General features: G+C 43.5%; 1 protein-coding gene across 1 annotated transcript; it reads right to left on the reverse strand.

Annotated features, from left to right (window-relative positions):
- Positions 1 to 3959: 3959 nt before the first annotated feature.
- snapc1b (small nuclear RNA activating complex, polypeptide 1b) lies at positions 3960 to 25086 on the reverse strand. The gene is made up of 10 exons (XM_061744266.1): positions 24643 to 25086; positions 19385 to 19541; positions 18823 to 18963; positions 11390 to 11494; positions 10141 to 10308; positions 8754 to 8807; positions 8502 to 8564; positions 6128 to 6257; positions 4467 to 4538; positions 3960 to 4375 (listed from the first exon to the last, which is right to left on the reverse strand). The coding sequence occupies exons 1-10, from the start codon at positions 24771 to 24773 to the stop codon at positions 4338 to 4340; spliced, it is 1059 nt and encodes a 352-aa protein (XP_061600250.1). The 5' UTR covers positions 24774 to 25086; the 3' UTR covers positions 3960 to 4337.
- Positions 25087 to 25784: the final 698 nt, after the last annotated feature.

Consider the following 25784-nt stretch of genomic DNA (forward strand, 5'->3'; position numbering starts at 1 on the left):
GTTAAAGAAATTTAATTTAAATTAATTCATAAATTCTATCCTACAAATGATCACATTGTAAAAAGATTCAAAAAAAATATTGATTCAAACTGTACTTTTTGCTCTGCAAATTCGGAAACAATGACTCACTTATTCTGGCTGTGCCCCATTGTTCAAACTTTTTGGAGTGATATGTGTAATTTTGTGTCTGAAAGAATTGATATTGATTTTAATTTATTTTGGAAGGATGTGTTGTTTGGTGTTTTTGACCATGTAACAATTAGAACAAAGCCAAAAGAAACAGTTATTATTAATTTGTTGATTATCCTCGCAAAATTCCACATCCACAAATCTAAATTCTTACGCAAAAAACCCAAATAATTCAAAGGCAATCAAAACCATAAATGGATGTAAATGTTTTGGCTTTCTGTTATAATTTCATCCCCCCTGGCTGGTTATAATGTGTTGTGCTTTTTGTTTTGTTTTTTATTTGAGTAATACTCTTTATATGTTATAATTCAACGTGAAATTGCATAATGTGAAGTTTTGTTATCATTGTACTGTTTGCAAATGTTAATTAAAAAAAATAAAAAAAATGTCAGATCACTGAGAAATGAATCAATGTACAATTAAAACCAGAAATGCAAAGTCTAACTATTTTAAAGATAGCGTATCCCATCATTTTCATAATCCAAGACAGTTCTGGAAACTATTAAATTTTGTTCTAAATCGGAATAACAAAAATGCTTTAAACCAGATTCAATTTAATAATGAATCTATTTCTGATCCATCACTTATCTCTCGTACTTTTAATCATCATTTCTCTTCCATCTGTAACTCCTACCAGTTTGACTCTTACTGGACTGCTAGTCCCTCTTTCAGTTCCCTGTCAGGCCACTCATTTTCCTTTAAAAAGATTTTGCCCAACAATGTTTTTCTTGCCTTATATATTATGTCAACTAAAAGATAACACTAGTGCTGGTCCAGATGGACTTGAAGTCAAATTTATCAAACTTGCCGCCCATGTCTTGATGTATCCCCTTTAGGGGTGGGTATTGGGAAGGACCTCATGATACGATACGCATCACGATACTTGAGCCACGATACGATACACATTGTGATATCCTGATTATGCGATATATCGCGATATTCTACATAGTTCACCAAAAAATGTAAAAATGCATTACACATCTTAAAATCCAAGTTGTATATATGTACATCAGATGATAGTGATAATGCATTGGACGGACTGAGTCAAAACAATGTAATTCAAACTTTCCATTTTAATAATGCAACATATTTGCATGAAAAAACACACTGAAACACAATGAAAAGTGCAGTGTGTGCATTATTCTTAGATACAAAATACTCAAAATAAAATGCAGTGTCTGTCCCACACTGAAATTGAAATCACAAAAATACAGTACAGCTACTTGCCCCTGACTTAAAATGACAAAAATAAAATGCAATGTCTCACCCACACTGAAATCACAAAATAAAGTGCAGCTAGGGGTGGGCAAAAATATTGATACGGCAATATATCGCGATACATACATTGAATATCGATATCTTATCGGGAGACTATGTATCGCGATATATTGCCGTATCAATAGTTTTGCCCACCCCTAATCCCCTTGCTGATTTGTTTAACTTGTCTCTGTCCACCTGTTCGATTCCTAGGATTTGGAAATGTGCTAAGGTCTTCCTCTTTTCAAAGGAGGTGATCCTTCAGATGGAAACAATTATCACTCTATCTCTATTATTTGTACAATTGCAAAAACCTTTGAAAGGATTATTTTTAATCAACTCTCACTTTATTTAAACTCATCCAACATTCTATCACCTTTCCAATCAGGATTTAGACCAAACGTTTCCACTACGACAGCTTTATTGAAATTCACAAATGATGTGTTCACCTCCTTTGATCATGGACAATTTACTGGTGTCATTTTTATTGATTTGTCTAAAGCTTTTGACTTGGTTGATCACTATTTACTTCTTGACAAACTTTTTGCTAATGGTCTTGATCAAAATGCTCTTCTCTGGTTTAATGCTGATCTCCATAATCGTCGTTTCAGGGTCATCAGTCTGACTTTTTAATTATTGACAAAGGTGTTCCTCAAGGCTCCACATTGGGTCTGCTTCTTTTTTCTATTTTTATTAATGATTTGCTGAGTATCTGTTCTAATTGTCACTGTTATATACACCTCAAACCTTGATATATTACATATCCAGAACTCTTTACAGCTTGATTTTAATATGGTTCAAGACTGGTTCCGTAAGAACAAACTCATATTGAACAAAAATAAATCCTGTTGCAGGTTTTCAGTACACGTCACCTCCGATCCCGTTCATCTGATTTTCATATTTATTTTTCATTGGATCTCTTGTTGATAAAGGTGACACATTCAAATATCTTGGACTTTGGATTGACCCGGAACTTTAACCTTTAAACCTCACATTGATTATACTGTTAAAAAAGCTTCACTTTACCGTTCAATCAACTGTTTCACTTCCTGTCAGAAAAAGGTTCATTTCTCAACTCATTCTACCACTTGTTGATTATGCAGATATTGTTTATCAAAATACTCCAGATTCCCATCTTAAACCTCTGACTGTATTATTTAATTCATGATGTAGATTTGTGTTACGTTGTCCTTTCAGAACATCATTGTTTTATGTTTGATTCATTGAACTGGTTTCAACCCAAATCTAGACGGCAATTTTACCGGCTTCACTTCCTTTTTAAATGTGTTTATTTTCACTGTCCTCCATATTTAAAAGAACTCATGATTGTATATAACTCTCCATACTCACTCAGACATATGCATTTTCCTTTTTTCTTTGTTCCTAGAATTTTAAAAGAGGTTGGTAAAAGATCATTTTATTTGAAAGCTCCATCAGATTGGAATGATCTTCCCCTCTTTTTGCGTTCTATTACCTCTTTTCATTGTTTTAAGTTATTCATTATATTCTCATCTTAAAACAAATTGCCTTATTTTAATTTATGTATTTTTTGTCCTTTTTTCTATTTATTTATTTTTCTCCGTTATGTTATAATTGTTTCATTGTTTCGGTTATTTAATTAGTGTATTTTGTAATAGACTTATGTGTGTAGGGTTTGTGTGTGGGAGGGTGAGACAGATGTGTGTGTGTTTTATATCATGTATGTCTGTACTGTAATGTGATATATTGTAATATTGTATGTTTTATGGAACCCCCTTGAAAATGAGATGTTACATCTCAAGGGGCTGTCCTTTAATAACATTCTAAATGTGTCCTATAATCTCCGTTTCTCGCTTCTGTATTACGGATTAATACAGTATTCTACGGAAGCGTATTGCATTCACTTGAAAAAAAAATCTGCTCGATTTTTCTGAATTAACAAGTTAATTTTCTCAGAATTCCGAGAAAAAGTTTAATTAAAAAAATCTGTTTTTCTGAATTAATGAGTTAATTACCTCAGAATTCCAAGAAAAGATTTAATGAAAAAAATAGATCTGCTCTGTTTCCAACCTGCGAGTAGCTCACGTGACCTGCATGGAGCAGCTGCTGCTGAGAACCCTCCAAATGTTATATACCATATACCATATACCACACCTTTATTAACCCCATTCTTGAAATCATATACCACTGTAGAAACAGCATTTTTTTTTCATTAAAACTTCTCTTGGAATTCTGAGATAATTATCAATTCTTTTTATGGCGTACCGTTTTAAAAGTGTCGGAAAAATACTCCATTCCTGTTTGACAGAAAAATGTGATAAACCCACTTTTTACTCCTTAGACTTTAATAATAAGAATACTTTTTTTTTTATTAGATTTTTTATGAAAATGTTGTGTAGTTTATGTAAGTTTATGTATGTTTTCCACTTCCAGTCCAGCTGGTGATAAAAGCAGCCCAGGTTTGATCATGACTGTCAGGGAATAAAGACTCCATGTGATAAAGGAAGAGACTGACGCAGACTGTAAAAATGGGTTTTATAGAAAGAAAACAAACCCCTTTACATCTTCTCATGGTACAAATCTGCAGCACAGGGACAAGTTAAAAAACAGATGCGTTTATAGGAACAATATTTTGTAAAACATTAAACACGGATCAACATATTCTAGCAGTAGTTTGTCCTGGAGGCAGAATTAGTGACAGAATCAGAACACGGACGGATGCTATCAAGTAAAACTGCTGAACAAGGAAGTTTCTGTGTGAATAAAAGTCTAAAAATCAAGGACGCGGGTTCCCGTTCATCAGGAGACGGATGACCGGTGCCCGTCTGTCCATCTGTCCACCTGTCCGTATGTCCATCGTCTTCAGCTTAAAAACCTGCAGCAAACATCCCCCTCAGTCTTCTGCAGGGGCTTCAACACCACTTCATTTTCTTCCACTTTTCCTTCTTTTCTGAAAGGACAGATTTAAAACACACCAGTGTGAGTCCAGTCCTGCAGCAGGGACAGTTCTGGTGGAGTTATGAGGACGTGTGGACGTTTACCTTGGGGGGGAGCGTCCAGCGTGGACAGGCAGCTGATCAGAGTCGTCGTGCCGACGTCCTTCCACGCGTCACCTGGAGATGCAGAGCGGTTACCAGGGAGGAATTAACGCTTTTCCACTAATTACAAAAACTAAAATGTCATACATTCTGGATTAATTACAAATCAACTGAAATATTGCAAGCCTTTTATTATTTTAATATTGCTGATTATGGTTTACAGTTTAAGATTAAGATTCCCAGAATATTCTAATTTTTTGAGATATTGGATATTTGAGTTTTCTTAAGCTGTAAGCCATGATCAGCAATATTAAAATAATAAAAGGCTTGCAATATTTCAGTTGATTTGTAATGAATCCAGAATGTATGACATTTTTGTTTTTGTAATTGCATTACAGAAAATCACAATATTCTAATTTTCTGAGACAGTCCTGTATATTTATATATTTTTTTAATTTGTTGTACATTATCCTTGTTATTTCATCACAGTTGTTGATGGAGCTGAACCCTCCGGGCTCCGTTCCCTCCATGCACTGTTTTGAAAAAAATGAGTGCTAAATGAATAATAATAAATGAACTGAATAAAGAAAACAAAGAATCCAAATCAAACATTACATTCAAAAGAACAATTAAAGCCTGTATGTTAAATAAATATAATGAAATATGTTAGTTAAGTTTGATTGACATACCCATAGACGGCGGTTATTTTATTTTAGTTTTTTATTTACTTAGTTGTTGTTTTTAAAATTTAAAATTTATGTTATTTGTGAATTTATTTCTTGGAAAAAGGGGCAGATTAGATAAGATTCTTCTTCTTTCTGCTCCCTTTTCATTCACAATTTATGAACATTTGTGTTTGTATTTGTATTGAATTGTTTGTTTTATTTTTTTTGAATGAAATAAAGAATAAAATGAAGTGAAATGAAAATAAATAAATGAAATGAAAAAAGCCAATCCAGCAGAAAGCTGGAGGGTTGTGACCTGGACCCGGTACCAGGACCCTGGACCCCAGGGACCGGGTCCGGGTCCAGGGACCGGGTCCAGGGACCGGGTCCAGGGACCGGGTCCAGGTCCAGGTCCAGGGACCAGGTCCGGGTCCAGGGACCGGGTCCAGGGACCGGGTCCGGGTCCAGGGACCGGGTCCAGGGACCGGGTCCAGGTCCAGGTCCAGGGACCGGGTCCAGGTCCAGGGACCGGGTCCAGGGACCGGGTCCGGGTCCAGGGACCGGGTCCAGGTCCAGGGACCGGGTCCAGGGACCGGGTCCAGGTCCAGGGACCGGGTCCAGGGACCGGGTCCGGGTCCAGGGACCGGGTCCAGGTCCAGGGACCGGGTCCAGGGACCGGGTCCGGGTCCAGGGACCTGGTCCAGGTCCAGGGACCGGGTCCAGGGACCGGGTCCGGGTCCAGGGACCTGGTCCAGGTCCAGGGACCGGGTCCAGGGACCGGGTCCAGGGACCGGGTCCGGGTCCAGGGACCTGGTCCAGGTCCAGGGACCGGGTCCAGGGACCGGGTCCAGGGACCGGGTCCGGGTCCAGGGACCTGGTCCAGGTCCAGGGACCGGGTCCAGGGACCGGGTCCAGGGACCGGGTCCAGGTCCAGGTCCCTGGACCCGGCCCCTGGACCCAGTCCCTGATCTCCGTACTGGAGGCTGCGTGTTTAAGTACCTGAGAGGTGCAGGTTCTGGCTGGTTCTGTTCTTGAGAGAGGGTTTGATGGTTCTGGGCCGGGCCGGCCGGCTGCTCTCGCCCACGGCCCAGTCCAGCTCCACCTGCCGGTGCCGTCGGGACTTACACGCCTGAGAACAAGCACACGTTACACAAACCTGGAGGGTTTTCTTCCCCACACTTGGCAGATTAAAGCTGGGCAGACACTGCGTGATATTTTAAATGGTTTGATTCAGCCCCATCTCAAACTGCTGAGTTGAAAAGTTCACAGCCCACGATTTATGGTCTCACACTGTACGACCCGATGCTCTGATGCTCCGTCTGCTCACACTATAGGATCATAATCCTCCCGTCTGCTCACACTATACGATCATAATCCTCCCGTCTGCTCACACTATACGATCATAATCCTCCCGTCTGCTCACACTATACGATCATAATCCTCCCGTCTGCTCACACTATATGATCATAATCCTCACGTCTGCTCACACTATACGATCATAATCCTCCCGTCTGCTCACACTATATGATCATAATCCTCACGTCTGCTCACACTATACGATCATAATCCTCACGTCTGACTTCTGTTACTGGAACTGCAACGTCAAAAAGAAGTGGAAGAGGAGGAACCTCGAAGTGGGAGACACCAAAGATGCTCAGCAAAAACAAACGCGCTGCCTTAAACCTGAATTATGGTTCTGCGTTAAATCAACGCCGTAGTCTCTGCGTTGGTGTAACGCGGAACCATAAATCAGCCTTTAGCAATTTGTGCCATCTTGTGTGGCGATAAATGAAAAAAGACAACGACGTGATTGGTCAAGGAATTGGCTGGGCAGACGTGGGAAATGCGTTTTTTTTTCTGCTATTAAAACATGATTTGTTATGTGAATTTGCAACACTTAAACTACAAATAATAGTTTTTGACGTGACATAAAAGATTGTGCATGCTCTCTGAAAGGATGAGTTCAATTGGGTCGTAGCTGCTTCAACTGTGATTCCCTCATGAGGACCGACCAGGATTTCAAACACGTTTGATTTTCTTGCGAACACACGATTTGTGATCGGGAGCTCGTCGTGAGGTGTTACTCTCTCGTGGTGAGGTGTTAATGTCTCGTGGTGAGGTGTTAATCTCTCGTCGTGAGGTGTTACTCTCTCGTCGTGAGGTGGTAATCTCTCGTCGTGAAGTGTTAATCTCTCGTGGTGAGGTGTTCATCTCTCGTGGTGAGGTGTTAATGTCGTCGTGAGGTGTTCATCTCTCGTCGTGAGGTGTTAATCTCTCGTGGTGAGGTGTTAATGTCTCGTGGTGAGGTGTTACTCTCTCGTCGTGAGGTGGTAATCTCTCGTGGTGAGGTGTTAATCTCTCGTCGTGAGGTGTTAATCTCTCGTCGTGAGGCGTTACTCTCTCGTCGTGAGGTGTTACTCTCTCGTCGTGAGGTGTTACTCTCTCGTCGTGAGGTGTTACTCTCTCGTCGTGAGGCGTTACTCTCTCGTCGTGAGGCGTTACTCTCTCGTCGTGAGGCGTTACTCTCTCGTCGTGAGGTGTTAATCTCGTCGTGAGGTGTTACTCTCTCGTCGTGAGGCGTTACTCTCTCGTCGTGAGGCGTTACTCTCTCGTCGTTACCTCACGTTTACTGCACGAGGCACGAAATCCGGACCGATCCATAAAATAGTCGCACGAGTGGAAAATCGGTTCAAAACGAGCCGACAATCTCACAGTGTCTGCTCGGCATTATGTTGTGAAGTAGTGGAATTGAATGCAATATTTAATTTACCGTATTTTCTGGACTAGAAGCCGCTACTTTTTTCATAGGTTTTCAACCATGCAGCTTATACAAAGGTGCAGCTATTCTGTGGATTTTTCTTCCACCGCTCGGGGCGCTCTAACCGGAATTAGAATCAAAACTAAGACAAAATAAATGCAAAGAAGAATACGCTACTTATTCTTTAGCAGATAGAGGTAGAAGCAGATTTCAAACAGATAAATAGACAAATAAATACTGTTTATTTTCTCTTGGTTCTGTCCAGTTTTAATCAGCAAAGTTGCTGCCGTGTTAAAAGACACTGTTAGGAAAGATCTATTTAGGTACAAACATGTACATCATTTACAGTTCAAAATCCTTCTGTACATGTAGTAAATATCTAATCTAACAACAGAAATATCTGCGGCTGAAATATCTTTTTTTTTTAAATAGAGCGGATGCGGCTTGTATATCTTTTTTTTATTGTTTTTTTACAAATAGAGCGGATGCAGCTTATATACATGTGCGGCTTATATTCCAGAAAATACGGTATATAGTTTTAAGAATCATTAAAGTGCAAAATACCAGGCTAGACTCATGAAAGAGAGATAAGAGGAGAAAGTGTGAAGGACAAACCTCAGACGCTTCTCCGAAGGCTCTGGATTTGATGGAGGCGAGCAGCTCTGCTCTCCGGGAGCACTGGGGACACAAAGCAGACGGTCAGACGACGGCCGAGCGACAGAAACCCCGGCAATGACGCTTCAGCGCCGTCCCGGGGTCGGGGTCGCGGTTCCTTCCACAAACAGTGGAATCATTCCTGAAGTGCTTGCGACAGCATTTAACCAGGTTTTCTGCATTTTATGGAGGAAGAACGTGGGAACAGGTCACCTGCTGCTGAGAGGACGTTCCCTCATCGCCGTCTTCGTCTGCGTCCACTTTGTCCTTCAAAACCAAACACGACACAAGGATTACAGAAGCAGCTGAAAGAGTCCTGAATGCTACAGTCATCCGTTAGAATACATGTGCTTCTATTTCATCTAAGGCCACGTTTACACATAGCCGGGTATTTACAAAAACAGATATTTCCCCCTCTATGTTTTGAAAAATTCCATCATTCACACGAGATCGTTTTCAAAATCTCTTCATATACACAAACCTGCATAAATACTTCGACTTTTTTCTAAACATTTTTACTTTTTTTTTTTTATACATTTCGACTTTTTTTCTTGAGTTTTTTCTCAAAATTTCAACTTTTTCCTAAAAATTGCAAATTTTTCCTCGACTTTTATCTCAAAATTTTGACTTTTTTCTCAAAATTTCGTCTTTTTTCTCAACATTTCTCAAAATCTCGCAAAAGCGGATATTTCCCCCTCTACGTTTTGAAAAATCTCTTCATTTCCAGGAACCTGCATAAATATCTGTTAAGGTGCTATGAGCAGCCAAACCTACAGGGGGCAGTGTAACGAGAAGATAAAGTCATGCTAGCCAATCAGAATCCTGGAAAAAAACATCAACAAATGACACGAGTAACTTCCAGTTACTTCCAAGATGAACCAGAGTCTTTGGTTTGGAGTGACAGAGAAGTGGAGTTACTTTTAAGTGTGACTTTAGAATATAAAACAGGTAAAATACAAGAAAATATTGACGGTTACAAACTAATTGTAAACACAGGTGTCACTCATGACGCTGGTGACGTTTCTGTCTCATAATGTGACGTTCTGAAGCCTAAATATCCGTTTCCCTCCGTTTACAAGCAAACGTGAAGATGGAGGTTTTGAAAATCTCCACTTTGGCCGGAGTTTTCAGAAATTATCGTTTTTGGTGACTTTGAGCTTCGTTTTCGTGTAAACCAGGGGTCTGCAACCCAACATGTTTTAGAGCCATATTGGACCAAAAACACAAAAAACAAATATGTCTGGAGCCGCAAAAAATAAAAAGCTTTGTGGGTATAAGCCTTAGAATGAAGGCAAATGGCGAAAGGCGAAATGTCGAGAAAAAAGTCAAAATGTCGAGAAGAAAAAAGGAAAAAAGAAATAAAAGGAAATAAAGAAGAAAAAAAGAGAAAAAAAGGAAGAAAATAAAGGTCAAACATTTTTGAAAAAGCTCCAGGAGCCACTAGGGCGGCGCTAAAGAGTGGTGGTGTAAACTAACGGCCAAAACGCATGAAAACACCACCGTTTTTGCTACGTGTAAACGGGGCCTGAGAGTTCAACAACGATTCATGAACGGGGTGGAGTGTTGGTCCAGACACCGACGTGCCGGGATCCATCAGCACCTTGTCCTGCTGCCAGGTGTAGAAGTCCAGCACGGAGCCGCGCAGCCGCGCCGCCAGGTCCGTCCGGATCAGGTCCGTCCGGATCAGGTCCCCCGACGCCGGCGAGGCCGACGCAGACGCCACCGACGCCTTCATCTTAGCGTACAGCTCGTGCACGTTGGACATCTCCTGCAGGAAACCACAGCGGTTAGAAAACAAGCTTTAAACCTCCTTAGAAGTCAATCCCAGATGAAACCTGGCGGAAAATAATGAAGAATATTTTCTCATCTTCTATATGTCTAAAGTTCGGAAGAGTATCAGGGCCAGGCTGGAGAAAAATAAGAAGAATATTTGAGAGGGGAAGTTTTTTTCATTATGCACTTTGAGAAAAAAGTGGAAATGTTGAGAAAAAACTCAAAATGTCGAGATTAAAGTTGAAGTATACAGGACTGTCTCAGAAAATTTGAATATTGTGATTTTCTGTAATGCAATTACAAAGGAAGGAAGTCTGGTCATCCCTGCTGAGGCTGCTGCCCCCGCGACCCGGGAACGGATAAGCGAAGAAGATGAGTGAGTGAGCAATTACAAAAACTAAATGTCATCCATTCTGGATTCATTACAAATCAACTGAAATATTGCAAGCCTTTTATTATTTTAATATTGCTGATCATGGCTTACAGTTTAAGAAAACTCAAATATCCTATCTCAAAAAATGTGAATATTCTGGGAATCTTAATCTTAAACTGTAAACCATAATCAGCAATATTAAAATAATAAAAGGCTTGCAATATTTCAGTTGATTTGTAATGAATCCAGAATGTATGACATGTTTTTTTTTTTTAAATTGCATTACAGAAAATAAAAGAACTTTATCACATTATTATAATTTTCTGAGAAAAAAAGTCGAAATGTCTAGAAAAAAGTTGAAATGTCGAGATTATTGTTGAAGTACAATTTCATGAATAAAGTTGAAATGTTGAGAAAAAAAAAGGCGAAATTTCAACTTTTTTCTCGAAATTGTATTTCAACATTATTCTCGACATTTCGACTTTTTTCTTGAAGTGCACAATAAAAATAAAAACTTCCCCTCTCAAACATTTGTTCTCCTGCATGGCCCTAATACTCTTCCGTACTAAAGTATGCTGTCATTCAGTTCAACATCGTTCATTAGACACTGGTCTAAGGTCAAGCTTTCCAGGATCAATGCTGATATAGATCCACATGTGATAGACACGGTGGCTTGGACGGGTCTCGGCCAGCCGGGTCTCACCTCCAGAACCTCGGTGTTGATCAGCTCCTGGGGCCGGCAGGCTCTCTCCAGCAGCTCCTCACACAGCAGAGACCGGTCCGGGTTCCTCTTCTTCCTGTAGAGGAGCTGCAGAGAGGAGGAGGAGGAGGAGGAGAGGAGGATGAGAGGAGGAGGAGAGGGAAACAAGGACACGCTTTTCCACTAGTATCTACTCAGCAGGACTCCACTCGTCCCCGTCTTCTCCACTAAGGGTCGAGGCGGGTGGAGCCATGCCCAGTAGATACTTTTCTGTAACTACTCTGAGGTTCTAAGCTGCTGAGTCGGCTGTATCTGACATCATCACACTACAGGACACCGATTGGTCGGGGGGTTGGAGTCAGACGTCTGAGTCAGGACGCGGGAGTCGGAACAAGAGCAGCTCGCAGCTTCCTCACACAAAAGTCTGTTTCTGATCCAACTCTGAGGGTCAGATGTTCATAAACCTGGTGCTGAGGAGAGAATTAAAAAGATCTAGACGGAGATAAGGAACGACCAGATCTACCAGGAGCTCTGTCTCTTCATAGCTGCTCACGGCTCCAGCTGACTTTTCAGCAGCACAGAGACAAACTAAATTAAAGAAAAAAAAAGCGTTGCTGCTTGAATCTTCTCTCTCTCTCTCATTTTTTAACTTGAAATCCAACACAAGCCACAGATCCAGCAGCACATCTATCATCTCCTCCAGGTCAGTGGCGTAGCCAGAAAAGAGACTTTGGGTGTGCACCAGCAAAGACTGGGTGTGCCAAAAAAGCTGCAGCTCATACTAGTGTGTGTCGGGGAGGAGAGAGGGGGGGCGGGTGAAGGAGCAGAGGGGCCTATAATGACGTGCTGCTGTTATTAATCATATACATTACACACAAGCGCTGTTAAATACAGAAAATGCACACTTCAAATCTTTTTCAAACATGTTGTGCAACTCATAGGTAGCTTGGCTGTCCAGTTATCAAGGCTAATGATAATTCTATTAAAGAATTATTAATAATTAATAAAGTTGACTATTTATCAAATTGTATTATCAAAAATGATAATTCTCGTAGGGGCACCACCGCCGGGGCCTTACTTCCGGTGGGATTCGATAACTAACAGCAGAAAATCAGTCTCATTATGATTTGAATTATCCTGCAGAACAGCAAATCTTACAGAATAACAGTGAAGGCGTGATATCCGAACACTAGGCTCTGCTTAAACAAATCAATTTGTGACCAAATCTTGCATGAAATAACACAACCACTCATAAAGAAATCAATCAGAATTTATTTACATACGGGTGTCAAAAGATGATAAACGCAACACCCAAATAAACCTGATGGCAGAAATGGCTTAAGTATCCATAAAACAATTAATTAACTAGAAAAACAACAATCAATAAAATGAAACATAAACGTTAAATGCATGGAATGAAAAAAAAGAAGAAATCAAGCAATAATAACGGAGATACAGAACATCTACAGTTCAACGGGGCTCCTGTGGTCTTTTAAAGATGGACGCGCCCTCTGGGCCACGTGCAATTAGAACGGATGGTGATCCCGGTGTTAAACCGTGATCAACTGCAGAAAACAGCGCTTTAAAACATGAATGACTAGCAGAAAGTAGTGACTACAAATTAATGAAAACAGTCCTTATAATGATGGTGGTGTAATCTCAGCTCTGAACACAGATTTAGCTCTGTAACACTCCCAGTTAAACTCATACACCCAGGTCTCAAAACCTCACGCCTCCTCGGGTCTCCGGGTGCCGATCAGGGGTTCCTGCCGGGTCTTTGGTCGGAGTCCGATCCCAGAGAGTCCTCCCGCCTCTCCCGCTCCTCCTCCTGACTCTGGAATCACGAGAGGACGGGGGTACAGCTGAAGCAGCCGGCGCTCCAGCTCCGGTCCGGAGGCTATCACGTCGTCTCGGGGGCGCGCGGGGCCAGTCTACTTCTTCTGAGTGCTGGTGCCCGTCGGCCTGAGCGCGTGGCCCCGGGACGGGCAGCGGGATGCGTCTCGGTTCTGCGCGGGGCAGGCTGTCCACAGGTCCTTTCAGGTGAAGTTTAAGAGCAGAGAGAGAGGTTAGGAAAGAAGAACGGGTCTCACCCTAGGCCGGGGCCGAGCTTCGAAGCAGCTTCCCCCCCCTTTCCAGCTCCCAGGGACCGGGGACACGTGAAGCAGGACTCTGGATGAAAAGTTGAGACCGGGAGCTGATGGGGGCGGCTCCGTGCACCGCGGCTTCAACGGGCTGCAGGTCCACCGGAGCGGCCCGATGGGGCCTCACACCTCCCCCCAGCCGGGGGGAGAAAGGGAGATGGGATCTTGGCCCAGAGCCAAACGATCCAGCTCGGATGAGAGGGTGACCGGAAGAGAAGAGAGAAAAAGAAGCAGCGGCAGGGGTTTTGATCCTACGCGCGCTGCAGTGACGTCATCGGTGCCTCATTGCGATTGGATGCGCGCGCTTTCAGGCGCCGCCCCATCCCGCAAGGCATGCTGGGATTGTGGTTCATGGCACGGTCGCCATTTTATGAGGCACATTAAAGCCAGTTCCAGGCTGGGGGGGTTGCTGGTAGGTTTTGTGTCTGTCCAAAGAGGCCTGGTTTTAGGGCTCCGCTGCTTCCCGACCCCTGCTTAGGTGTCATAAAACCCCAAGGAAGTCTGTTTTCCCTGGCAGAAACCCTGCTGGGTCCTTGTTTTGATCTCCGGCCATGCAGTGGGGTCGTAAACGGACTATCTCGACCCAGGCCGAGATAACCAGGAGTTAGCAGCAGGGGGTCGCAGGACTTCAGGAAGAGGGGGCAAAGTCTGGTTTTACAGGTCCTCAAAATCACAAAATATTCATACATTTATAAGTCCAGATTTCACATGGGCGACGCACAACATCCCCCCTTAGAATCGACCGCCGGAATGCAGGGTCTGGTTGTCGAATCTAACAACGGTGCAACAGTCCATGTGGTCACGAAACTCTGGTTGGGGGCGTGAGCTAGCCTGGTTAGTCCACTAGGCGAGCAATGCACAAAACTATGAAAAGAAAAACATATTCAAAGCAATAACATCATTCATTTACCTAACACAGTGATATCACTCTTAAAGTGCGGTAGATGAAAGATAAAAGGAGGGGTTAGTTAGGTTTCAGTATGTACACTGTACCTAAAATCAAAAACCAACAATTTAACCACTCTTTGATTAATTGCTAGGCGACAAAAACACACAAATTAACTTATGTCGGCTATGGAAGCCTGGAAATTGTGTGTAGGCGTGAATTTTTTTTAACGCCCCAAAGTATCCTACCCCCCTTTCAGGTGTGGAGCGGGCTTCCACTTCTGGGTCAGAAAAATTGTGAGGGGGCCGCTGCATACAAGGTAATGCAGCTGTTCAGTGTTCTTTTGCTAAAAGGTCAACCGTGGGACCCCCCTCGCTCTGAGGTACGGCGTCTGCGCCTTGGTTGTTAATCGTGATCTGTTCTCCTCTGGTTTACTTTAAGAAGACGCTGAGCTGCTTCTTCAGCGTCAGTAACAGTGAAAACTGGGAAGGGCCGCAGCTCCTTTCGGGTAATTAATTTTTGGCTTACTCATGGTGGCATCTGACCAGGGGGCTCAGGGGATGAGATGACCGGGCTCACCACTTTTGGGTCCAGCCTAAGAACAGACTTGCCTGTCGGTCGACCTCTATCAGCCTGCATGTCCACCTCTGCTGGTTCTCCGTCCACTGCGATGAGCTCTCTGCCATTAATAACCACACCTCAGCTCACGGTCCAGGCCCCAGCGCTTCGCTTGGGATTCTGGCAAGAGATTACACTTATTAACGAAGTCAGCTCACGTTATCACCCAGATTAGAAGAAATTAAACCGATAACAAACCCTGAGAGACTGGGGTATTGGTTATAACCTTAGAAGCAAGAACCAACTGAAAGGAATTAATAAAGTGAATAAAAAGGGAGGAATCTTTAAATAACTTTAAATTAAAGATTCAACTTAAAACACAGTAGAGATTAATCTGAGAAGATTAATAACTCACATGGGGTAATCAGCAACAGTTCAATTAATAGAATTAAAGAAATTAAGTCAACCATCACCTTCAGTTAAGTATGGTTGCAAAAGGGGATTAATCAGAGATTAATAAAATAGTGATCCATCAATAAAAGTTCAGGTTAATAAAATCAGAAACTTACAGCGAGCCAACCATTAGTTTCCATGGAACCTGGTTGCAAAAGGAAATTACTCAAACAGATTCACAAAAATTGAGTGATAGAAAAAGTTCAGGTTAATAAAACTAACCGAACTTAAAACACCCCAACCATTACCTTCAGTGAAGTAAGGTTGCAGAGGAAATCAATCACCAGATTAATAATCGTGTGATGAAAAATAAAAGTTCAACTAATAAAATTAAAGAACTTAACAAAGCAATCACCCTTTAGTGAGGCGAGGTTGCCATTAGAACAACTTAAAATAACCGTAGGAATCAGATAATGAGAGGGGAAGAAAAATGAAAATATTTTCTTTCCCGATCAAAATTAATGTTTTGTTATTTCATACAACCTGGTCACAAATATCGTTTCGAGAGCCTCACACGGGCGGACCATTTATGTTGTGCAACTCATAGGTAGCTTGGCTGTCCAGTTATCAAGGCTAATGATAATTCTATTAAAGAATTATTAATAATTAATAAAGTTGACTATTTATCAAATTGTATTATCAAAAATGATAATTCTCGTAGGGGCACCACCGCCGGGGCCTTACTTCCGGTGGGATTCGATAACTAACAGCAGAAAATCAGTCTCATTATGATTTGAATTATCCTGCAGAACAGCAAATCTTACAGAATAACAGTGAAGGCGTGATATCCGAACACTAGGCTCTGCTTAAACAAATCAATTTGTGACCAAATCTTGCATGAAATAACACAACCACTCATAAAGAAATCAATCAGAATTTATTTACATACGGGTGTCAAAAGATGATAAACGCAACACCCAAATAAACCTGATGGCAGAAATGGCTTAAGTATCCATAAAACAATTAATTAACTAGAAAAACAACAATCAATAAAATGAAACATAAACGTTAAATGCATGGAATGAAAAAAAAGAAGAAATCAAGCAATAATAACGGAGATACAGAACATCTACAGTTCAACGGGGCTCCTGTGGTCTTTTAAAGATGGACGCGCCCTCTGGGCCACGTGCAATTAGAACGGATGGTGATCCCGGTGTTAAACCGTGATCAACTGCAGAAAACAGCGCTTTAAAACATGAATGACTAGCAGAAAGTAGTGACTACAAATTAATGAAAACAGTCCTTATAATGATGGTGGTGTAATCTCAGCTCTGAACACAGATTTAGCTCTGTAACACTCCCAGTTAAACTCATACACCCAGGTCTCAAAACCTCACGCCTCCTCGGGTCTCCGGGTGCCGATCAGGGGTTCCTGCCGGGTCTTTGGTCGGAGTCCGATCCCAGAGAGTCCTCCCGCCTCTCCCGCTCCTCCTCCTGACTCTGGAATCACGAGAGGACGGGGGTACAGCTGAAGCAGCCGGCGCTCCAGCTCCGGTCCGGAGGCTATCACGTCGTCTCGGGGGCGCGCGGGGCCAGTCTACTTCTTCTGAGTGCTGGTGCCCGTCGGCCTGAGCGCGTGGCCCCGGGACGGGCAGCGGGATGCGTCTCGGTTCTGCGCGGGGCAGGCTGTCCACAGGTCCTTTCAGGTGAAGTTTAAGAGCAGAGAGAGAGGTTAGGAAAGAAGAACGGGTCTCACCCTAGGCCGGGGCCGAGCTTCGAAGCAGCTTCCCCCCCCTTTCCAGCTCCCAGGGACCGGGGACACGTGAAGCAGGACTCTGGATGAAAAGTTGAGACCGGGAGCTGATGGGGGCGGCTCCGTGCACCGCGGCTTCAACGGGCTGCAGGTCCACCGGAGCGGCCCGATGGGGCCTCACACCTCCCCCCAGCCGGGGGGAGAAAGGGAGATGGGATCTTGGCCCAGAGCCAAACGATCCAGCTCGGATGAGAGGGTGACCGGAAGAGAAGAGAGAAAAAGAAGCAGCGGCAGGGGTTTTGATCCTACGCGCGCTGCAGTGACGTCATCGGTGCCTCATTGCGATTGGATGCGCGCGCTTTCAGGCGCCGCCCCATCCCGCAAGGCATGCTGGGATTGTGGTTCATGGCACGGTCGCCATTTTATGAGGCACATTAAAGCCAGTTCCAGGCTGGGGGGGTTGCTGGTAGGTTTTGTGTCTGTCCAAAGAGGCCTGGTTTTAGGGCTCCGCTGCTTCCCGACCCCTGCTTAGGTGTCATAAAACCCCAAGGAAGTCTGTTTTCCCTGGCAGAAACCCTGCTGGGTCCTTGTTTTGATCTCCGGCCATGCAGTGGGGTCGTAAACGGACTATCTCGACCCAGGCCGAGATAACCAGGAGTTAGCAGCAGGGGGTCGCAGGACTTCAGGAAGAGGGGGCAAAGTCTGGTTTTACAGGTCCTCAAAATCACAAAATATTCATACATTTATAAGTCCAGATTTCACATGGGCGACGCACAACAAACATGAGCAACGAGAGGCTCCTTAGTCTCCCAGTGAGAGTCGTCGCTCTGACGGCTCTGGTCCTGTTGACGACTAAAAAAAGGCTCCACGGAGCAACTTGTAACAGGCAATGCTATCAGAATACGATGCAAACAGTTAATCTTGGATAAAACATCTTTGTCGCAGGAGTCTAAGACTTCAATAATGGACGGGAACTCATGTCCGCCATCCACCTTCCGTTTGATGAGTTGTTGAATGCTGATTTATGGTTCCGCGTTACACCGACGCAGAGCCTACGGCGTAGGGTACGCGGCGACGCACATCGTACGTTGTGCGTCGCCGCGTACCCTACGCCGTAGGCTACGCCGCGATTTAACGCGGAACCATAAATTAGGTTTAACAGTCCAGCTGCCGCGACACATTGCCTGACGGGGGTTTTTACATGCAAAAATAAGATTTTTTATTTTGAATTATTTATTATGATTACATACTAATAGCCTAGATTAGCCTAGATTTAGAATACTTAGAAGACTATACCAAAAAAAAATTTTAAAAAATGCATACTACGCCACTGCTCCAGGTTCTACATCTTTAGTGTTGTTTTCTTCTTTGTTTAGATACATAATCAAATACGTCACAGCAGCTTCTCCAACCTCCTACTTCTGATCTGGATATTGAAAACAAACGAGGACGAATCGAGTCGTGCTGAGTAGATAGTAGTAGGTACTAGTGGAAAAGCTCTAAAGGAGGAGAGCAGGTCAACCACTCACTTTATTTCATTTATTTAGACCAAACTTTCGACACAATTGGGTGAATTTCCATTCTTTCTAACAGATGTTACAAACTACACAATAAAGGCTGCAGGCTTTTAATCTGAAAAGCTCCAAGGATGAGTTACAGTTTTTTTCCTTGGCTTGTTTTCTCAGCCAGTGGGCGTCTAACTCACCAGGGAGGGCATGGCGCTGAAGTGGAAGGCCTTGCAGGACACCAGCCTGTGCAGGATGTAGACGGTGTCCAGGTGCTGGGCGTCCCGGGCGTCCTTCTCAAAGCGCTGGACGTCGTCCCAGTCCTTCAGGGCCAGCCGGATCTAGGTCCAGAGACAGAAGGTTAGCCCCTGTGCCGTTACCCCTGTAAGGTTAACTAAAGGTTAGCCTGATGCATCTGTTCAAGACTTCCCGTTTTGTCTGGGGGGCCCCATTGTCCTTTTAAAACTTTAAGCTTCTGTCCACCAGACATGAAAATTCTCAGTTCCTCTTTAACTAAAAAAATGTCATGATTCACCTTTTAGCCCCAATGTCTGTCCTCCCACACACACTGTGTACAAACGATCAATTATCTGTCTAGAAATCCTCAATAAAACGCTAATGCAAAAGAGGAACTACCGAAGCATTTGGTCAGGAGCATTCACAGAGAGCCTGTGTTGCTCTGCAAGCTCTGACTTTGCTTCTCCTTCTGCAGAAGCGCATTTTAAAAATGATTTCCCCCTAACCCCCCCCTGATACCGGTACCTGCTCCGGGGGCGTCAGGTTCTGGCTCTGGTACAGGCTGTACAGCAGGTACAGCCCCCCCACACGGATCTGGAAGCTGAACGGAGGCAGCACGTAGCAGTACGCCGTCTCCAGGACCAGCCGGCTGAACGGACGCTTCCTGTGGTTCGTAGCTCCGCTGTGACGAGAGCAGACACATCAGTGCTGGCTCAGTTTTAGTCAAATACATACATTATTGGTGCTTTTCCACTAGCACCTACTCAGCCCGACTCCACTCAGTCTGGTGCTTTTCCACCAGGGGTCTAACGTGCATTTAGTTGCTCCTTTGAAAAGGAGGGTTTCTAGCCACAGGAGCTTAACTCCCTGGTACAATTCAGATATTCGCATGTTGAAACAAAGCGTGCGTAAAATGGAAAGGAAGTGGTACTCTTGTAGGTCTGTAGACTCTTATCGTGAATGGAAAGATATTCTAATAGTATATAAAAAAGCCATTCGCAAAGCAAGAACAGCTTATTATTCAACGTTGATAGAGGATAACAAAAGTAACCCACGTTTTCTGTTCAGCACTGTAGCCAGGCTGACAAAGAGTCACAGCTCTGTGGAGCCGTGTATTCCTGCAGCTCTCAGTAGTGAAGACTTTATGAGCTTCTTTAACAGTAAAATCACGAGAATTAGAGAAGAAATCAACCAGCCGGTTGTGGGCGTTTCTTCAGCTTTAGCGACTTCCCTAGGCTCTGACTTGTCTCTAGACTGTTTTGATCCTATAGACCTCCCTGAGCTGACCTCACTCGTTAATAGAGCTAAGTCTACCACATGTATGTTAGACCCCATCCCGACTCGACTATTCAAAAATGTTTTTTCTCTTATTGGTGTGACAATACTGGACCAAATCAACCTATCCCTAAGCTTAGGATATGTACCACAGGTTTTCAAAGTGGCAGTAATTAAACCTTTACTTAAAAAACCTTCCCTTGACCCAGACACCTTAGCTAATTATAGGCCAATTTCTAACCTTCCATTTGTATCTAAAATTCTGGAAAAGGCAGTTTCAAGCCAGTTATGTGACTATTTGTATAGAAATGATCTGTTTGAAGTCTTTCAGTCAGGGTTCAGAATGCATCATAGCACAGAGACAGCACTGGTTCGAGTTACGAATGACCTTCTTATGGCCTCAGATAAGGGATTAGTGTCCATATTGGTTTTACTGGACCTCAGTGCTGCTTTTGACACTGTTGACCATGGCATTTTACTGCACAGGTTAGAGCATGTTGTTGGGATTAAAGGGACAGCTCTACGTTGGTTTAAATCATATCTATCTGACAGGTTCCAGTTTGTTCATGTACATGAGGTTTCTTCAGAACAGTCGAGGGTCTGTTATGGTGTTCCGCAGGGTTCAGTGCTAGGGCCAGTCTTGTTCAGTTTATACATGCAGCCGTTGGGAAGTATAATCCAGAATCACGGCATACACTTTCATTGTTATGCTGATGATACGCAGCTCTACTTGTCTATGAAGCCGGATGAAACAGAACCGTTAGTTAAACTTCAGGCATGTCTTAGGGACATCAAGGACTGGATGTCCAGAAATTTCTTGCTTCTAAATTCAGATAAAACAGAGGTTATCATTCTTGGTCCAGAGCATTTTAGGAAGGGATTAGATGGTGTTGCGATGGCTTCCAGTGCAACTGTGAGAAACCTTGGTGTTGTTTTCGATCAGGATTTGTCGTTTAAACCATATGTTAATCAGGTTTGTAAAATAGCATTTTTCCATCTCCGTAATATTGCAAAGATTAGGAAAATCCTCTCGCAGAGGGATGCAGAGAAACTAGTTCATGCGTTTGTATCTTCTAGACTGGATTACTGTAATGTGTTGTTAGCAGGATGTCCAAGTAATTTGCTGAATAGGCTCCAGCTGATCCAAAATGCAGCAGCACGAGTACTGACAGGAATTCGCAGGAGAGACCACGTCTCTCCAGTGTTAGCGTCGCTCCATTGGCTACCTGTAAAATTCAGAATTCAATTTAAAATTTTATTACTTGCATATAAAGCCCAAAACGGCTTAGCTCCGCAGTATTTACAAGATTTGATAGTACCTTATGTTCCTGGCCGAGCTCTCCGCTCCCAGGGTGCAGGTTTACTCGTAGTTCCTAGAGTATCTAAATGTAGATTTGGAGGGCGGGCGTTCTGCTATCAGGCACCATTACTTTGGAACCAACTTCCAATCTGGGTTAAGGAGGCTGACACCACCTCCACCTTTAAAACTAAACTTAAAACCTTTCTGTTTAGTAAAGCTTATAGTTAGTGTTAAGTAAACCTCTAGCTGGTGTTGGTAAATCTCTAGGTAGTGTAAACTTTAGTGTGTTAGAGTCAGTAGTCATTGTCGCAGCTATAGAACAAAACTATAATAGTTAGTCTCAAATATAGCTTGGTGGTAGATATGCTGCTATAGGCTTATGCTGCAGGGGGGCACCGACATGATCCGCTGGGCGGTGCCTCTCACCCTTCTTCTCCTCTCCTTTTCCCTGCCTCTCTTCTCCATTACCATTTTTATTTATTATAAATATCTCATAGCTATCATTTTTGTCCATTGTTCCTGTAGTTTCTTGTGCCGGCCCCCCTTTTTTCTCTTTTGTGTATGTTTGCAGGCCGGAGCCTCAGGAGCTGCGTTCTGGCCTGTGTTCCCGGCCCTCCCCCCCCTCTGGTCATCCCATTGCTTCTTCCACCTGCCTACGTGGATGTCTGCTGTTGCTGCTTCCGCCTGCCTGCACCCCCCCCCCCTCTGGTCATCCCGCTGCTGCTTCCACATGACTGTTGTGTGCTGCTGATGCCCCCCCCCCCCCTCTGGTCATCCCGCTGCTGCTTCCACATGACTGTTGTGTGCTGCTGACGCCCCCCCCCCCCCCCCCACCTCTGGTCATCCCGCTGCTGCTTCCACCTGCCTGCTGTGTGCTGTCGACGTCCCTGACTCCCCCAGTCTGGCCTTCGGCAGGAGGGTCCCCCCTTATGAGCCTGGTCCTGCTCAAGGTTTCTTCCCTCCTAAAGGGGAGTTTTTCCTTGCCACTGTTTGGCTTAAGGCTTTTCTCCCACTAAGGGAGTTTTTACCTGCCATTGTTTATATAATAATTGCTCGGGGGTTTATGTTTATGTTTATGTTTATGTTTATGTTCATGTTCTGGATCTCTGGAAAGCGTCTAGAGACAACATCTGTTGTATTAGACGCTATATAAATAAAATTGAATTGAATTGAATTTAGAGTCATCACCAGAAAAATAACTTATTTGACAATTTTCACCTGTTTCAAGTAAATTTTCACTTGAAATAAGTAGAAAAATCTGCCAGTGGGACAAGATTTATCTTCTTATTACAAGCTAAAAAATCTTGTTCCACTGGCAGATTTTTCTACTTATTTCAAGTGAAAATCTACTTGAAACAGGTGAAAATTGTTGTTTTTTTCCAGTGATGAGTCTTGTTTTAAGTGTAATGAGATTTTTTTACTAAAATGAGACATTTTAACTAGAAATATGAAAAATATTCTTGTTAATATTGTGAGTTTTTGCAGTGATCCATGTTACCGTATTTTCGCGACCATAAGGCGCAACTTTTTTTTTTTTTGTTTTTTTTTAAAATGTGCCGGGCGCCTTAAGAAACGGTGCGCCGTGTCTATTACCTGAATTACGGTAATGTCAGGTCGGCCACCATGAGAAGGTAAAAAGAGAAGGGGGCGGGTGAAGCTGAATGAGACTCCACTGAGCTGTTTAATGCGAAACAGATGATGAAGACTTTTAAGGATTTGCTTGATGTGTAAAGTGAAATAAAATACAATCAAACTAAGTTTTGCTCCGCTCTATTTAAATAAGCACACTTGTGTGTGAGTGTTCTGCAGCGCCGGCCGGTCGGAACGTCCACATTCCCCGGTTAAAGCAGCGGCTGCAGCAGCGCGGTGATGGTCGCTGCTGCAGCCGACTTCCTGGTTCCCCAAGCGGGTCCGATGACCTGGTTCCCGGCCGCTTTAAGAGCAGAGATTTCTGGGGTCTGTCTCAGGTCAGATCAGCTTCACTTTCCGAGATTTGCAGCCAAATCTGTCGGTTACAAACCCGGTACCGGATCCCGACATGCGCGTGTGTGTATTCGCGGCGCGACACACAGATTCTCATGTAGCCTATGTGGTGCTGGACTGGCGCAGCTGATGGACAGAAACTTATGGTGATTTTTAAAAGAAAAACTTTGCATAAGAGGTTTCCAGCCGGAGTCATTAGGGTGAATGAAAATAGGGGGCTGGATGAAGGGATGATGATGATCAAGAAGCTGAGACAGGTCTGGAAATTCGGACTGGCGCAGATGAATTAACGGAGCTCCTGTCGGATACAAACCCCGGTACCGGCTCCCCGACAGCGCGTGTGTGTGAGCGGGTCCAGCGCGAGGGTCCCGGGACGCGGGACCCGGGACCGCCGCGGGACCAGCGCGGGGGGGGGCGGACCGGGACCGGGACACGGGACCCGGTCCAGCGCGAGGGAGCAAACGGGGAGCGGGACCCGGGACCGCCACGGTCGGGATTTTTAAAAGAAAAGCGTTCCCTAAAGAGACTTTTCCAGCCAGAGTGAAATGAAAAGGGCTGGATGGATGAGGAGATGATCAGTGGCTGAGACAGGTTTGTGCAGCAACCCGGTGGTTTTTTTAAATTCTTTAATGCAGAAACAGAATATGAACCTTTGAAGGGTTTGATTGATGTGAAAAGTGAAATAAAATATCAAACTAAGTTTTGCTTCTGCTGTATTTTTAGCGCGTGTGTGTTTTGCAACGCGTGTCTGTGCAGCTCCGTCTCCGTAGACGGCGCCTTTTGGGTCGGTGCGCCGTATGTGTGTTTTAAAACCAAAAATGACACACAAAACTGAGGGTGCGCCTTTCCACACAGTGCGCCATATGGTCGCGAAAATACGGTACTTATCCTGTGAAGGACAGAGTCATATTGATAAGTTCAGAAAAGTGTTTTTTATTGTTGTGTTTTGATGTATTTGATGTAAGCCCAGTGGATATTTAAAGCTTACAGAAGGCTGCATTTAACTGCTGCTATGTCATTCCTGCAGTATTTCTGCAGGTGTTTTGGTCACTGCTATTATTTGGAATATATTATATTATTTGTAATCAGCACAAATGATCTGTCCCCATATGATCAAATCCACAATCCCCCCTGATGGATTTTTACAACTCGAGTACTTCATACATCATGTTATTAAAATAGATAAACGAATGTCAGAGTGGTTGAAGATTTAGTTTAAACTTACTAAAAGATCTGAGCAAACTTCATCTGTCTCCAGATCTCTGAGAAGACCTCGAACCGCACGGAGCGGGTCTGCTGGAAGCGGATCAGCAGCTCCTCGCAGTCCGCCTTCACCTGCTTCCTGTACTGCTCCATGCTGCACCGGGACCGGGACCGGGGTCTGACCAGGGTCTACTGCCGGGATCCGGGGTCTGCACCGGGACCGGGACCGGGGTCTGACCAGGGTCTACTGAAGGATCTACGTCTCCTGCGTCCACATCCTCCTAGTTCACTGGTTAAACAGGACTCGTCTGTCCGTCTGTCTGTCCACCGGAACAGAAACAAAACATGTGCGTCGTCGACCGTCGACGTCATCCACAAACGACCCTTTTGTTGCGTTCACGATACCGTGGCTGCGTCCGAAATCCCAAACCTCCTCCCTAATGAGTAGCAAAATGAGTATGTGAGATTTTTTAGTGCGTCCGAAACATTAGTACGTACTCAACTCAATAGTGTGTACTATCCATACTCATTCTGGAGAAATGTATTAGCGTGGATTGATGGACACTAGCTGAGCAGAAACTTCCCACAATGCAATGCAGCGGCGAAGTGATACGTATATGTCATAAGTATAATATTAAGTATAATAATATTATTATATAATATTAATATTATAATATTCGTATATAATTATAATTTTATATAATGTTATCTTGTTTCGGCCAGAATAAACGGGAAATAGCGGAGCGGTAACTCCTGTTACCATGGTAACAACTCCCCCTCCCAACGACAGGAAGTGCCGTGTAGCTCTTAATAGTACGTCTGAATTACTGCATACTACTAATATTTACTCAAAAGTGTGCCGAACTTAAGTATACTTTTTGAGTATATACTGTTTAGTATGGCATTTCGGACGCACTGCATGTTTTTTTAATGCTTCAAAAATAATCCTATTGTTATAAAACTAGATGCAATATATATACAGTATATACACACACAATTGACAAATAAAAAAAATGAATTATTCAATCAAGGAAATATGAAAGAAAACAGAAGGTATTTATGATATGTTCATATGTAGGCATGCGCCTAATCAGCAATATTAAAATAATAAAAGGCTTGCAATATTTCAGTTGATTTGTAATGAATCCAGAATGTATGACATTT

This window comes from Cololabis saira, chromosome 16 (genome assembly GCF_033807715.1).
Source record: "Cololabis saira isolate AMF1-May2022 chromosome 16, fColSai1.1, whole genome shotgun sequence".
Lineage (NCBI taxonomy): Eukaryota > Metazoa > Chordata > Actinopteri > Beloniformes > Belonidae > Cololabis > Cololabis saira.

Excerpts from the sequence above, each read along its gene's own strand:
- snapc1b (XM_061744266.1), bottom strand. The coding sequence starts at position 24,773 with ATGGAGCAGTACAGGAAGCAGGTGAAGGCGGACTGCGAGGAGCTGCTG. Across the intron at positions 18,964-19,384 it reads ACCTGACGCCCCCGGAGCAG|ATCCGGCTGGCCCTGAAGGA; the intron begins GTACCGGTATCA and ends CTCTGGACCTAG. Across the intron at positions 8,808-10,140 it reads ACACCTGGCAGCAGGACAAG|GACAAAGTGGACGCAGACGA; the intron begins GTGCTGATGGAT and ends TTGGTTTTGAAG.